This window comes from Hyperolius riggenbachi, chromosome 9 (assembly GCF_040937935.1).
Source record: "Hyperolius riggenbachi isolate aHypRig1 chromosome 9, aHypRig1.pri, whole genome shotgun sequence".
NCBI lineage: Eukaryota > Metazoa > Chordata > Amphibia > Anura > Hyperoliidae > Hyperolius > Hyperolius riggenbachi.
The window spans coordinates 188181404-188195955 of record NC_090654.1 but is presented as its reverse complement, the minus strand read 5'-3'; the positions used below and the strand labels follow the sequence as shown (position 1 = coordinate 188195955).

Genomic DNA, 14552 nt, shown 5'->3' with positions numbered 1-14552 from the left:
GGAATGAACTGATAGCCTGTAGTTTTTAACAATGTGTGCTCTTGGGTGTGAACATGTGTAAACCTTTCTGTGTCACAATCTACCATGGTATCTACCATACAAAGTGGTGTACATGTGAGAAGTGGATCAAAAATCATACATCATTCCAAACATTTTTTACAAATAAATAAATGCAAAGTGGGGTGTGCGTAATTATTCGGCCCCCTGAGTCAATACTTTGTAGAACCACCTTTTGCTGCAATTACAGCTGCCAGTCTTTTAGGGTATATCTCTACCAGCTTTGCACATCTAGAGACTGAAATCCTTGCCCATTCTTCTTTGCAAAACAGCTCCAGCTCAGTCAGATTAGATGGACAGCGTTTGTGAACAGCAGTTTTCAGATCTTGCCACAGATTCTCGATTGGATTTAGATCTGGACTTTGACTGGGCCATTCTAACACATAGATATGTTTTGTTTTAAACCATTCCATTGTTGCCCTGGCTTTATGTTTAGGGTCATTGTCCTGCTGGAAGGTGAACCTCCGCCCCAGTCTCAAGTCTTTTGCAGTCTCCAAGAGGTTTTCTTCCAAGTTTGCCCTGTATTTGGCTCCATCCATCTTCCCATCAACTCTGACCAGCGTTCCTGTCCCTGCTGAAGAGATGCACCCCCCGAGCATGATGCTGCCACCACCATATTTGACAGTGGGGATGGTGTGTTCAGAGTGATGTGCAGTGTTGGTTTTCCGACACATAGCGTTTTGCATTTTGGCCAAAAAGTTCCATTTTGGTCTCATCTGACCAGAGCACCTTCTTCCCGATGTTTGCTGTGTCCCCCACATGGCTTGTGGCAAACTGCAAACAGGACTTCTTATGCTTTCTGTTAACAATGCCTTTCTTCTTGACACTCTTCCATAAAGGCCAACTTTGTACAGTGCATGACTAATAGTTGTCCTATGGACAGGGTCTCCCACCTGAGCTGTAGATCTCTGCAGCTCGTCCAGAGTCACCATGGGCCTCTTGACTGCATTTTTGATCAGCGGTCTCCTTGTTCGGCCTGTGAGTTTAGGTGGATGGCCTTGTCTTGGTAGGTTTACAGTTGTGCCATACGCCTTCCATTTCTGAATGATCGCTTGAACAGTGCTCCATGGGATGTTCAAGGCTTTGGAAATCTTTTTGTAGCCTAAGCCTGCTTTAAATTTCTCAATAACTTGATCCCTGACCTGTCTTGTGTGTTCTTTGGACTTCACGGTGTTGTTGCTCCCAATACTCTCTGAGGCCCTCACAGAGCAGCTGTATTTGTACTGACATTAGATTACACACAGGTGCACTCTATTTAGTCATTAGCACTCATCAGGCAATGTCTATAGGCAACTGACTGCACTCAGATCAAAGGGGGCTGAATAATTATGCACACACCACTTTGCAGTTATTTATTTGTAAAAAATGTTTGGAATCATGTATGATTTTCGTTCCACTTCTTATGTGTACATCACTTTGTATTCGTCTTTCATGTGGAATTCCAATAAAATTGATTCATGTTTGTGGCAGTAATCTGACAAAATGTGGAAAACTTCAAGGGGGCCGAATACTTTTGCAACTCACTATATTTCAGTCAGGTGGATACAGCTGCTGCAAATGCTGTTTTGACGTAAGAAATAATAAGAAATAAAAAAAAGGCTTTTCTTGGGAATGTTTTTATGACTGCAGTGTCACCATAAAAAATCAAATGTATTTCTTAAACAACTTTTGTTGTTATGTTTCTGGGAGGTCTGGTAGATGAATTTCTGGTTTGGAACCCCAGGTACTAGTAAGAAAAGTAGTGAAAAAAGCACCAGGAGTGACAATAGTGTAGTATTTCTGGGAAATGTTAAGAAATAATGACTACTCACAAAGTCTAGGCAACCACAGTTTTAGGCAGGTGGAGAAAGACCATCTCCACGCAGTTATGATGGCTGGGTTAGGTCAACATGGGTCGCACTCCAGAAATAACAATGGACCGCTGGATGTAGTTGTAGGGGTAACCCCTGGCACGGGGAGAAAACAATCCAAGGTGGGAAGAGGTGCCCCAATTGTGGTACAATATGTAGTGAGTGGAGGCAAGTAATAGGAACAGTCTTAACTCATGATAAGAGGTTAAGATTTTTATTGTTAGGTACCAATAAAAAGACAATGCGTTTCACAGGACCTGCCTACTTCCTCAGGTCAATATGAGACAGTGTCTGAACGATGTATCTCCATTTGGTGCTCTGAAACCGAGATACATAGTTCAGACACATTCTTGTGGAAGCAGGCAGGTCCTGTGAAAAGCATTGTCTTTTTATTGCTGTCTAACAACGCCTCCTCCCACCTTGCTTTGTTGTTATGTCTAAGGGTAGGAACACACTAGGCAGAATCGCATATGCATTTTCCACTATGTGCTATGGAAAACGCGTATGTGATTCTGCCTAGTGTGTTCCTACCCTTAGGAATAAAATGACAGGTCTTTCTCTAAAGCCTGGTACACACTTTTAATTATGATTGGCCAATCACTGACTAATTTTAGCACCACCATGTAGTATGAGGGTCAACAGATATTGAATACTATGAGCAGATTGTGTAAATATACCCTCATACTACATGGAGTTAGTAAAATTGGTGGTTGAACAGTGGCATGTCCCTACCTCACACATCTCCCTTGCGCCATATGCGATGTGTCTCTTGCCAGCTATGCTGATCTCTGAGACCACCTACAGTCTCACAGACTCTGCCGAGGACATGTGAGTGAACATATTAACAAAGCCTAAGAAATTTTTATATGACGCAGTAGTCTCTTTATGGGTGTTTCTGGGAAAAGGGTCACTAAAACTTGGGCCCACTGCCTTTGCATTGTATTTTTACATTACAGTTAGCTCCTCACCTGGCCATGGCCACACCCATTTTTCGGCATGCCGCGCTACGCGCAGCGCAGAGTTTTTTGTGCCCCCTGCAAATTTCTGTCTGCCCCCTCATATCTGCTTGTCTAGAACCGGCCCTGGATGCTATGCTGTTACCTTTTATCTTACATTTTCATTTAAAATAAGCAAAATGTGATCCCAACAGTGCTTCAGTTACATAACAGGAGCGCTGTTTATCTGTGCAGTAACAATTAACATCTGCTCTCTGCAGGTCCAAATTTCTTACATCTCACATGAGAAATCCTCATTGAGCAGATGAGAAACTGATGCAGTCTGTAAAATTGCATGAGAAATGTTCTGTACTGAATTCCTCGCATGCAATCTTTTGTGTGCTAAAAGGTGCAAAAAACATATGGCAAGCCTTTTTGAATAAATATAGTGTATTATGAAGTGCAGTAAGTGCACAAGTAAATTTGTGAGATAATACATATTAATACAGGACTTAATTCAAACCTCACACCAACTCTTTTTTCATTCTATCCCCCTTTCTCTGTCACCCTGTCTTGTCTAAACTTTCTGTTTTCTCTCATTTTCCATATTTTACCATCTTGCTCTCCCCTGTTCTCTCTCTGTCCCTTCTGCTATTGATTTTTCCCAGCTCCTCTCTCTTTTGTTCCCTTAGTGTTTTTCTCTTCATCTGTTTTTCTCTCCTTCCTTTCTACTATGTCTATTGATCTAATGTTTCTATCATTCAGACTAATCTGTCTTGTACTTGAACTTTTCTTGGCAAAATTTCAAAGCTGCTTTTCAACTGGGACTTCTTAAAAGTTTTTTTTTTTTTTTACTTTGCTCATGATGCTTTTCAAGACCAAAAGCCTGATTTATCACTGCTGCATGCTTTGTATTGTTTATATTTTACACTTTGAAAGTATACCCACATTTTCCTCCTGTAGAATGTTACAGGCATATTGGGACACGCACAAGAGGGAAATTCAAGGCACCTAGTGTTATAGTGCTGCAATAGTTACGTTTAGGCTATATGTAACATATGTATCTTGGTAAGAAATGAATACATAGATCGATACATGGAGAAACAGAAAGATAGACATGCCTGGTTCATTTTTTTTTTATTTCTGAGCTGTGCACTGTCCTGTCATGTAGCTTTATTTAAGCAGACAACATTCAGTAATGAGAATGTTACCACCAGTTTATGTTGCCATCATCACTTCATCATCATTGTCATCTTTTGCTTTTTAAATGTAGTTCAGCTTCACTAAGCTTCATACAGATATTAAACTTCTGTCATCCAAAATTATTGTTTGTGATTGTGCCTCGTGATATGTATGTCAAAACAGGGGTCAACCATTCTCTGATCAGCAGTAGTGATGGTCATGTCGAGGAAAACTCATGGAGAAGCATGTGATCAGTTTGGTCAGGTGATAGATATGTATGTATCTGATTTGCAAGTCATGGTCATGCACTAAAACAGGATTTGATTGCAGCAAATCAGAGCTTTGCAAATCTATCAGCTGCTCAAACAAATCACATGCTTCCACATGAGTTCTCCTAGACATGGCCATCACGGCCTCCTGGTAAAGTCTGAATATCTGTGCTGCAATCCACAATAGGCCTAAACACACACACACACACACACACACACACACACACACACACACACACACACACACACACACACACATCAATGATTATCGTGTCATGACCGTCAGACTGACCCAGCAATACATACAATTAGCAGTAATGTGTGGCATACTCCTAGTGTGACATCCAGAGCCGGGACAAGGTCCTCCAGCACCCAAGACTGAGACACCAAAGTGCGCCCCTCCATCCCTCCCACCCCAGCCGTCACACACTGATTGCTCTTAGACTAAGAGGCACCCCAGGGATCCCAACACCTTAATCTCTAGTTATCTGGCTTGTAGTCACTTCCATGTATCTCCTTTTCTTATTTCTTTCTGCTTCAAACACAATTAGGAATGACAGCTGAATGAATTGTGCGCCCCCTCCTACACTGCGCCCTGAGGCTGGAGCCTCTCAAGCCTATGCCTCGGCCCGGCCCTGGTGACATCTGTTCCAACAAACCTGTCCTCAGAGGCTCTATAGGATCTTGGCATGTCACTTGGTATATTTGTCCATTTATTTGCTGCCATGTGGGTCTTAGTCAGTTACTAAAACTTCACCCTGTCTCCTCCTAAGCTATGCTGACACTTTTTATGCTCTCAATGCCCCATGTCATTTTCTGTTATGGCCACCTAGCAAGGCTCAGATCACATAAAAGAATTAAGAGAGTCAGCCATTTGCCTAGTTAGTAGCAGCTGTACATACAATACTTCCAGCCAGCACAAAGGCACAAAACGTAAGAGAACAGTTTTACCTGTTCCTCCTAATTGGAACTTCACAAAGGACAATCCTAGCCAATGACTTTTGTCAACTGCCTAAATAGATCATGTGCTCCTAACTGCTTGCAGGATCTGGTTGTTAGTTGTCTGTTCATCTGCCTCAATATAATCCACTGGAACATTGGATTTTATGAACACAGGTTTGGATGGTTAGGGTGTGGTTGACAGTTGTTTGTGCAAAGGGATTTTCACTGTACTGTTTTACTGCTGGCCCAACCCCCATGCAGGCATTTGTCAAGGTTTAAACAAGACAAACACATTGTAACCACTATCCAATGAGGAGTCTTTTGCTATGAGCAACCAGTACTTATAAATCCACCACCTATCAACTGCTGCAAGGGCTAAGCACACCCTCCAAATTCTTCCTCCTGGCACTTGTTGCAGAATAGGGAGCAGTAGGGATTTTGCAGGGAGCAGTGTATTATTTACCTTCTCAAGCCACATTCTCTTTGTTACATATGTCCAGCACCCTATGCAGGTCACATGATCAGGAGCAGTAATATAGCAGCATACATCATCAAATTCCATCTCCACCCCCTCATTGATTGCTCTCTACTGTATCTGCCTTCTCTCCACTCTCTGAACATTCTTTCTCCTCTCTAATCTCCAAATCCCAATGTATCACCTTTTCTTTCAGATCCTGTTCCCACCCATCTCATTCTACAGGTATCCTCATCCTTCATGCCTGAACTAACATCGCTATTTAACCTATCCCTCTCCAACTGCATTTTTCAGTCTTAACTCAAAAAGGCTGTTGTAACAACATTAATAAAACAAAAAAAACATCTCTGGATCCCACCGCACTCGCCAACTACTGCCCTGTGTCACTTCTCCTATTTGCATTTGCCCATTACAAGATAAATTCTATTGCATTTGCGATGCAGTTACCATATATTGTCAAAGGTGACATAATGCATCAGTGTGAAAGTAGCCTTACACTCGCCAGTGCACAGCTCATTTTCTGTCTGAAGTGTGCAATCAGGATTTTCTCCTGATAGTGGACGTCACCACCTAGAGTTAATGAACCAAACCGCGTGGTCAGTGCGTTGTACTTCCTGCGCCACACAAAGTAAAAAGAAGCTCTGATATCAGTTAAAGTAGAATTACACTAAAGGCCACCTACCCTGTTAGGTATTTTTAATAGATTAGACATTCTGACGGAATAGCTGACGGAATATTGAGGTAGGCAATCAAAATCTATGAAATATTAATCATTTACCACATCTAGGCCTCACACAGAAATGTATGCCTGGACTTAAACTGCACTAATACTTAATCTTCCTGAATTCTAAAGCAAGTTACAGAATGCAGTTAGTGACACTCCCCTGTAAAGCCCCATGAGCAGAAATTTTGCTGAACTCAGATGAAAGTACAAGTGTGCTTCTCCTCACTTCAATGAGACTTCCCACCCCCTCAGCATAAAGGAGTTTCCATGCAGTGTTGTTGAGCACCCACTTACAACAGTGAGTAAATGTTAACACTTTAGATCTGATGACAATGTAAAATTCCTCCAGGAATCTCAGGCAAGCTCTGGGAGGCTCACAGTGAGAGGTCACACACTTGCTGAGCTGTGAAATAAGTGTATGCAGGCACACATTGCCATTTGCATCTATATAGGCTGCATACCAATAGCAGATCTCTATAAGTGTTGAAGGACTACCTCAAAACATTATTCATTGATCTCCTAGGCTGTTTATATCCAACCCCCGTTGAAGGTTAAGGGGACAAGGGCTGTATAGATTAAAAACTGAAAATAGCACAAGGTTACATACTGAATGCCCATTAGATTAATTTGAATTCTGGAAAGACCACCTAGTATACATTTTTTTTTAAAACACTGCATACACAGAATGATTAACCTGCCAAAAATACAGTATTTACCTTACATTTTGGTCAGTTGACCTGCAATACAGATTGTACAGCCTCAACACACACCTAGCATAATTGTAGGGCCACCTTGACCCTAGATGAGCATTGGTTGTTGGTGCTGACAGCATATAGTGCATTGTTACCTATAATCTTATTATTATTATTATTTATATAGCCACAACATCTTTTGCAGAGCTTTACAGAGTATAAATATTCTTGTCACTAAGTGTCCCTCTAGTGGGGCTCACAATCTAATCCCTACCATAGTCATATGCCCATCGCAATCTATGGCCAATTTTGTTAGCTGGAAGCCAATTAACTTATCTGTTTTGGGAGGAAACTGGAGTGCCTGGAGTAAACCCACACAGACACAGGTAGAACATACAAACTCCATGCAGATAGTGACCTGGCTGGGCTTTGAACCGGGTACTCATGAGGGCTATCCACTATGTACACATCATTTGTGTGCTGCTGCTTATTGCTGTAATGCAACATTTTTGGTGTTATTTAATCTGCCTTTTCTCATATTGTTCCCAAACCATGCTTAAGCTGGTCCTTTAAACGCATCCTAAACATATTTATGTGTAGACGTAACAGCAAATTAAATAATTACTCATCACATTATGTGTTTTTAATTGTCAAGGGAATGAGACTCTGATCTATGAATGAGGTAATGACTCTGTTCTCTGCGCCTCAATGTGCTGCCAGCAGCCAGGTCATTTTGTATTAATTTCTTTAAGCGCTTGCTAATTGCAAAATTATGCACTGTGCTGCTCCGTGTAAGCCAAGCCTTAGTTTTCTAATTTTTTCCATGAGTACAAGTGGACACAAAAAGGCAGATGTGTCACCAAACATGACTGTCAGTGGCACATCTGGCCAACCTCTAAGGAGTCACAAGCCTTGGGGACAGGCTCCTGCTATTCTTCCTAGTGTGGCCATCGGCCAAGAGCAAAAGCCCAACTCCAGGCACAAGTACCTGGCTATGGATCCCTTTACCAGCATGTTTCTGCAGCTCACAGTCACAGAACTGCAGGCTGTAATATTCTCATACATTCATTATCCATACATGTTTTGTGTTTGCAGTCCCCACTCCCTCACAGTCCGTAAAAGCGTGATCATGCCTAGCCAACCAGTCTTATCCACCATGCCTGCATCACGTGATATGCATCAGGAGATTGAAGCATGTATGTGGAATACTGCGTTCAGTTGCAGGGAAGAGCAGAGGAGACCCCGTGATCCGTGAAGTACTGGAGCAAGTAAATATAATTGGTGGGGAGAATCAATCGTCTCTTATCTTCAGATTTTGTAAGAGAGACATGGCAGGCAGTCTGAATTGTGTCTTCTACTAGAGGGCAACATGCTATTTCAATGCTCCACAACTAGAGGGGAAATAAGAGCATGGATCACAGAACTTTGACTAAACGTCAAAATACAAAAATACAAATATTCTTATTATAAGGCTTTAGTTTCAATGCACTAGGTTTATTTAATTTGATATTTTCTCAACTCCCTTCCTTCCTCCAGCATTTTACACAGAGGCTTTAAATCTCACATTAGAAATAGTTTTGGGAAAGAAGGGGACAGTCATTTTAGGCATAGGTTAGAAGGCGTGGGTTGGGAATTGTTTGAAGGTTAATGTAAGGGTTAGGGCACTAAAAGGTCAAAATGCTTCTGGCTTTTGCTGACACTAAGACTGTTCCCCAAGTTGAAAAGGTAGTAGACTTTCAACAAGATATCAGCATAATCTCAAAAGAGGAATTGTCGGCATTTGTTATATTTTAGCTCTTGTGAACCATACTAAAAAACACAGATGGTTTCTGTAGTAAAATCACATGTACTCTTCTTTCAAGTCCAGTGCTTTTAGTCTTCCTCCCGCTTCACTAAGTGGTAATGGCACTTGAAGCCTCTGCTTTCTATACACCGTTCCACTGAACATTAAAGAGCTTTCTCACCGAGGCCTTCACAATGCCCTTTTAAATGTTTGCTCCCTTATTTCTCCGAGTCGTGTCCCTTTGTGTCTACCATTTAGCTCTTGTGGTAACACGGCCCTGTGATAGATGAAATGGCACACAGGCAAACTCAGGAAATTAACTAAGTAATCGCATTAGTGTGAAGTTGTGCAGTAGACTGCTGCTTTCAGGAGAGCACGCTCTGGCCAGGAATTTGGCCCAGTAACTATAGTGTTCTGAACATACCACAAGATTCAGGTTAAAAGGGAGAACCAAATGCTCTGTCAGTGTGAGTTAAAGTCTAGGATGTATCCATTGAAGAGACAGGTTGTTACTGGGAAACATGTGAGAATTAAATTATTTGCCGCTTTGTCACTCATTCTTAATCCTGTAGAGGAAATGAAAACAGGACCTTAAAGGTCGAGGGGATCTTTACTGAAGGGAAACGTTGTATAGGCAGCTGTTATACAGATATATCTTCCCTGCCAGACAATTTTTAATTCTGTTTAGCTGTCTTTGTGATCTAGATGGCATTGCCAGGTTGGCGACCTAATGTTTCTCTACTGGAGATAAGCAGGAGAGTTTGGCCAGTGGCCAGCCCCTGTTTATCTAGTGGAACACCAGCTAAAACATGCTGGTAGCATTTTGGTAGGTTAAATCCGTTGTCTGTTTTTTTTATTTCTGACTGGGGTCTCAATGCAAAGACTAATTTATGACTTAAAGAAGCCACACACTTATTGATGCCACAGTTCGAATTTCATTTGATTTGAGTAATGTTATTCAATCTGCCAGAAATCCATGTTCCAACATGTTTAATCAACTGTAATTTTGATTTACGGTGACTGAAAATCAATCGAAATTATCAATCAGACAAGATGGAAGAGCTCCATAGATTGGGGCAGGGCAGGAGTGGGAGTAGATTGGGAGCCCATAGCATTGTATTGAATCGAACAGTGCAACAGCTGGCAGGCCACTGAAGTTTGGGTTCTGCCATGGGCACCCATACTAATATTGGCCAACCTGTGAAATGTTGAAAGCGCTGTGCCTGCTATACAAGCTGCGGCTACAAATAGCAGTTAGTCGATATTAGTATGGGTGCCAATGGCGGCAATGGATATTTTTTTTCAGAAAGTTTGTGGGGCAGGGTTAAGATTATACAGCGTGGGGGGGGGATCGTTTTAGGCATTGGAGTTGGGGGTGGTTAGGGTTAGGCATTGGCGGGGGGGCTGGTTAGGCATTGGAGGGTGGGTTGTTAAGGTTAGGCATGGGAAGGGGGTTAGTCATCCGCAGGGGGGTGGTTAGGGTTAGATATCGGTAGAGTCTGGGTTCTGTGTGAGAATAGGTTTAGGTGTGATAAAATATGGGTATCATTTACCAATATTTTCCTACCATTATTTGCACTGGAAAATAGTAGAATATGTAAGTTTACCAATATTCTACTAGTTTTAGGTGCCCAAATTTCCAGGCACCCTTTTTGCACGTATGTGTCAGGGTACCTCACTTCCTGCCCAGTAAGCTCTGTCAGCAAAAACAGGAAGTTTTGATAAATCAAGAATCCTAAACAATAAAATAAAAACATGATGATTTTTCTTACATTTTAACTTTGTATTTGAAATTAGTTAAGTTTTTTTTGTTTTTGAATCACTGCCCTAGTTCTACTTCATAAAGACTGCTTCCATATGAGTCTAATCACACAGGTGGTTTGAATTGTGACAGTCTTTTTCAGGTAGTGTGCCATATTAATAGCACAGAATGATTTGTACCCTTTTACTTACTCTCTCTGTGACACTTTGATATATATACAACGGATCTCTTCAGAACTTTATTTTTGTTCTGTTGGAGACTCAGTTTTTCCAGACAATCTGGAAACAAGAGAAACAAGAAAGTCTTTTCTCATTTTCAGCATCAATTTTCTGCCCACCCTGACTCATTGCTGAGGTTGCTTCAGCAGACATATATCCCTCAAAGTGCAATTTTATCTGCTTTAAGAATTACAGCTAACTGCACAAAGCTTTATTGTTCCGGCACAGTTTCAGAGCTGCCTAGGCGTAATGGATCTGAAAAAGTAATTCAGGAGTTGCAAGGCGCTTACTTGTCTTCAGCTAGAAAGTGCTCAGTATGAACTCTTGTCATGCCGTTTTTACTCTGCAATATTTCCTACTGTTACCACAAATTATGGTTTACAGACAACACAATCCACACTATCTGATTACAGGCACCTCAGTGACAGGGCTTTCCAGTTATTCCGCTCACCTCCATACCGCTTGATCTACTGCACATAATATATTGTGTTCAATTTATGTTGTGTCTGAATTCATGAAGTGGAGATAAAAGGATACCTGTACATGTATAGCTTTCTTTATAGAAAGCATTAGAACTACCCCATTCAATAATAATGCAAATATGTAATAACGGACAGTTACAGTACAAAGCCATTTTCTGTAGTCCCTATCTACACCCCAGCCCCTGGCTCTGCTAACAACATCAACTTATTTATTGTATACTTTTTATTAGTGGTGGCATTGTAACAGTGGACCTTTTTGGGACCTAACATATACAGTTGACTATAAGTTAGAAATGTAGGTCTGACTCACTAAATAAAAGTATAGGGGGTGACTTATACACAAGTCATGAGCAACACTGAGCACACTGAGTAATGTGTGTACTATTAGTGACATTACCATTTGCAGCAATTTACTCAGTTATAAGTGAGACTTTCTTGATAAAGGACATGCCAAGAAAACAGGTCTGAAAGTCCTGGCTACAGCAGTTGACAGGGAAATGTGCATGAGGGGAATACTGGGCTGCAGGAAGGGGGGTGAATAGTTGCTGCAATTGGGGCTTGGATGAGTTATTTACTGCACTTAAAGGAGTTATCAGGCTAATATGAACAAAATAAGTGCTACTTACCCGGGGCTTCCTCCAGCCCCAAGCTCCTAGCATGTCCCTCGCCGCAGCTCTCCGTGCAGCCGTTCGTCCGCAGTCGTCTGCGGCCCTCTCCGGGTCCCCAGCGATGACGTCAGGCCGACCTCCAGGTCGGCCAGTACTGCGCCTGCGTGAGCGGCCCTGTCAATCACCGCCACGTGGACTGGAGCGGACTGTGCAGGCGCAGTAGTGCGCCTGCGCAGTCTGCTCCAGTCCACGTGGCGGTGATTGACAGGGCCACTGTCAATCACCTGGAGGTCGGCCTGACATCATCGCCGGGGACTGGGAGGGAGCTGCGGCAAACGGCTTCGTGCAGAGCTGCGGCGAGGGACATGCTGGGAGCTTGAGGCTGGAGGAAGCTCCGGGTAAGTAGCGCTTATTTTGTTCATATTAGCCTGGTAACTCCTTTAAGGGCCAGGAGGGATTAATGGCTGCAATACTGTTCTTTATGCCAGTCATTAACCCCTCCTGGTCCCCAAGTTCAGCTGTTAATTATTCCTGGTCCCCAAGTACAGCAATTAACTTGCTGAGTAGACTTATACTTGAGTCGATAAAAAATTCCAGCTTAAGAGGGTCAAATATTGTAGACGACTTATACATAAGGTTGAATTATCTTAGGTGTTGCTTTTCAAATTAAATCTTTTTTTATGTTCTCTGAGTCTGAATTACATACTTATTTTAGCTTGCAGCTATATTTTTAAGGTATCCTCACTTTCTGTAATTTTGATTTTGCTAGCTGTAGGCAATATTAGCTTGTGCCCTGCACTGGTCCACATTGCTCTGTGTAAATAGTGCTATGTCAGAGAAGCTTAGAGGCAAAATGTTTATAATTAGAAAAACAGTTAAAAAAGGTACAGGTACTGTATAAAAGTGATCCCAGAACAGGGAAACAGGACGAGTTTTGAGTCAGAGGTTATTCAGAAAGGCATGCCAGGCCTGATGGGTGGCCTGCCTGGGAACCAGCAGCAGACACCAGACTTGTGTCCTCAGGATCAGAAGCTTGACCTGCATAGAGCCAAAAAATAATCACAGTGGAGATACCTGGTATTCAGATTGGCCATGGATGGGGAGTGAATTCTTCTACCGATAAATTGAGAATAACCTAGATGTGTTTGGTTTCTCTTTGTCATTAAGTGATTTGATGTTCAGGTAAATGTTGTTCAATTCTGCACAGAGAACAGTATGTGTTTGCACTAAAATTATCTCCTATGAGAAAATTTAGGAGAAAAAGTGAATTGACTAATGGTCAATACCTCAAATTTGTTGTAGCTCATTGCTATTCCAGTGAGTATAACTCAAACCTCAGTATGTACATAGAGATACAACAATCATAACTCATGATGTTTGTGATTTATTTTATATGTATTTATTTATTGATCTCTTGAAAACATTGTGTTTCTCTTTGCAGCTTTGTCAAACAGCCATGGTGAATTTCTTCTCAATGGCGACTTTGTGGTCAGTATGTTTAAAAGGGAAATTAAAGTGGGGAACGTGGTCATTGAATACAGTGGGTCCTTCCATGCTGTTGAAAGAATTAACTGTACTGATCGGATTGACCAAGAAATTATCCTCCAGGTAATTATTTTCTTTCTCCTCTTTGGCTCTAATTTTGATGTCACCTGTCTTAACGATATAGGCCCCGTTCTATTTTCAGTTGATAAAATTTTCCTTGTAATCTTGAAATTTGAATGCAAGCCTCACCAAAGGTCATCTTCAATATAATGGTCGATTTTCAGCATAGATTCTTATCCATATTTCATTCTCTATTTTGATAGACATGTCTAGTGACATGTCTATGCCTATCTACCTATGCCTATCTACCAATACTGGGACACTTACCTATGCCTACCTACCTATACTGGGACTCCTACCTATGCCTAGCTAACTACTGGGGCACCTACCTATGCCTACCTACCGATACTGGGACTCCTACCTATGCCTACCTACCTATACTGGGACTCCTACCTATGCCTAGCTAACTACTGGGGCACCTACCTATGCCTACCTACCTATACTGGGACTCCTACCTATGCCTAGCTAACTACTGGGGCACCTACCTATGCCTATCTACCTATACTGGGACACCTACCTATGCCTACCTACCTATACTGGGGCACCTATCTATGCCTACCTACATACAAGAAGATAATAAGGTCGTTGCTTCATTGTGGACAGACCAAATTTGATCAGCTGGACAGTCACTGTTGTTCTATCATTGAGCTACCACAGCCCGGCGACCATATGGGTTTGAACACCGCCACGGCCTGCACTCTCGCCATGGTGCACACCAGTCCAGCACGGCCGTCACTACGCAAACAGCTGTTTGCGGTGCGTTACACAGTGAGTTTGATGTGTCAGTGTGAAGCAGTACTCTAATTACACTCCCTGATTGATGTATACACATGCAAGATGTTTGAAAGCACTTTAGGCCTGCAATTTAGCATTCAATGTGATTTCTGCCCTTAAAACGCTGCTTTGCGTCAAATCCAGATTTTTCCCTGGGACTTTTGCCGTCTATCCCACTTGAAACTTGAAACATC

The 14552-nt window shown here is 42.0% G+C and overlaps 1 protein-coding gene across 4 annotated transcripts in view; it reads left to right on the top strand.

The window, feature by feature from the left end:
* The window catches only part of ADAMTS9 (ADAM metallopeptidase with thrombospondin type 1 motif 9), a 421594-nt gene that overhangs the window by 162477 nt on the left and 244565 nt on the right, over window positions 1-14552 (top strand). For all 4 annotated transcript variants that reach the window (XM_068253803.1, XM_068253802.1, XM_068253804.1 and 1 more), the window contains one exon: window positions 13421-13587. In XM_068253803.1, coding sequence (XP_068109904.1) covers window positions 13421-13587 — 167 coding nt within the window. The remainder of the gene's footprint in view (window positions 1-13420; window positions 13588-14552) is intronic.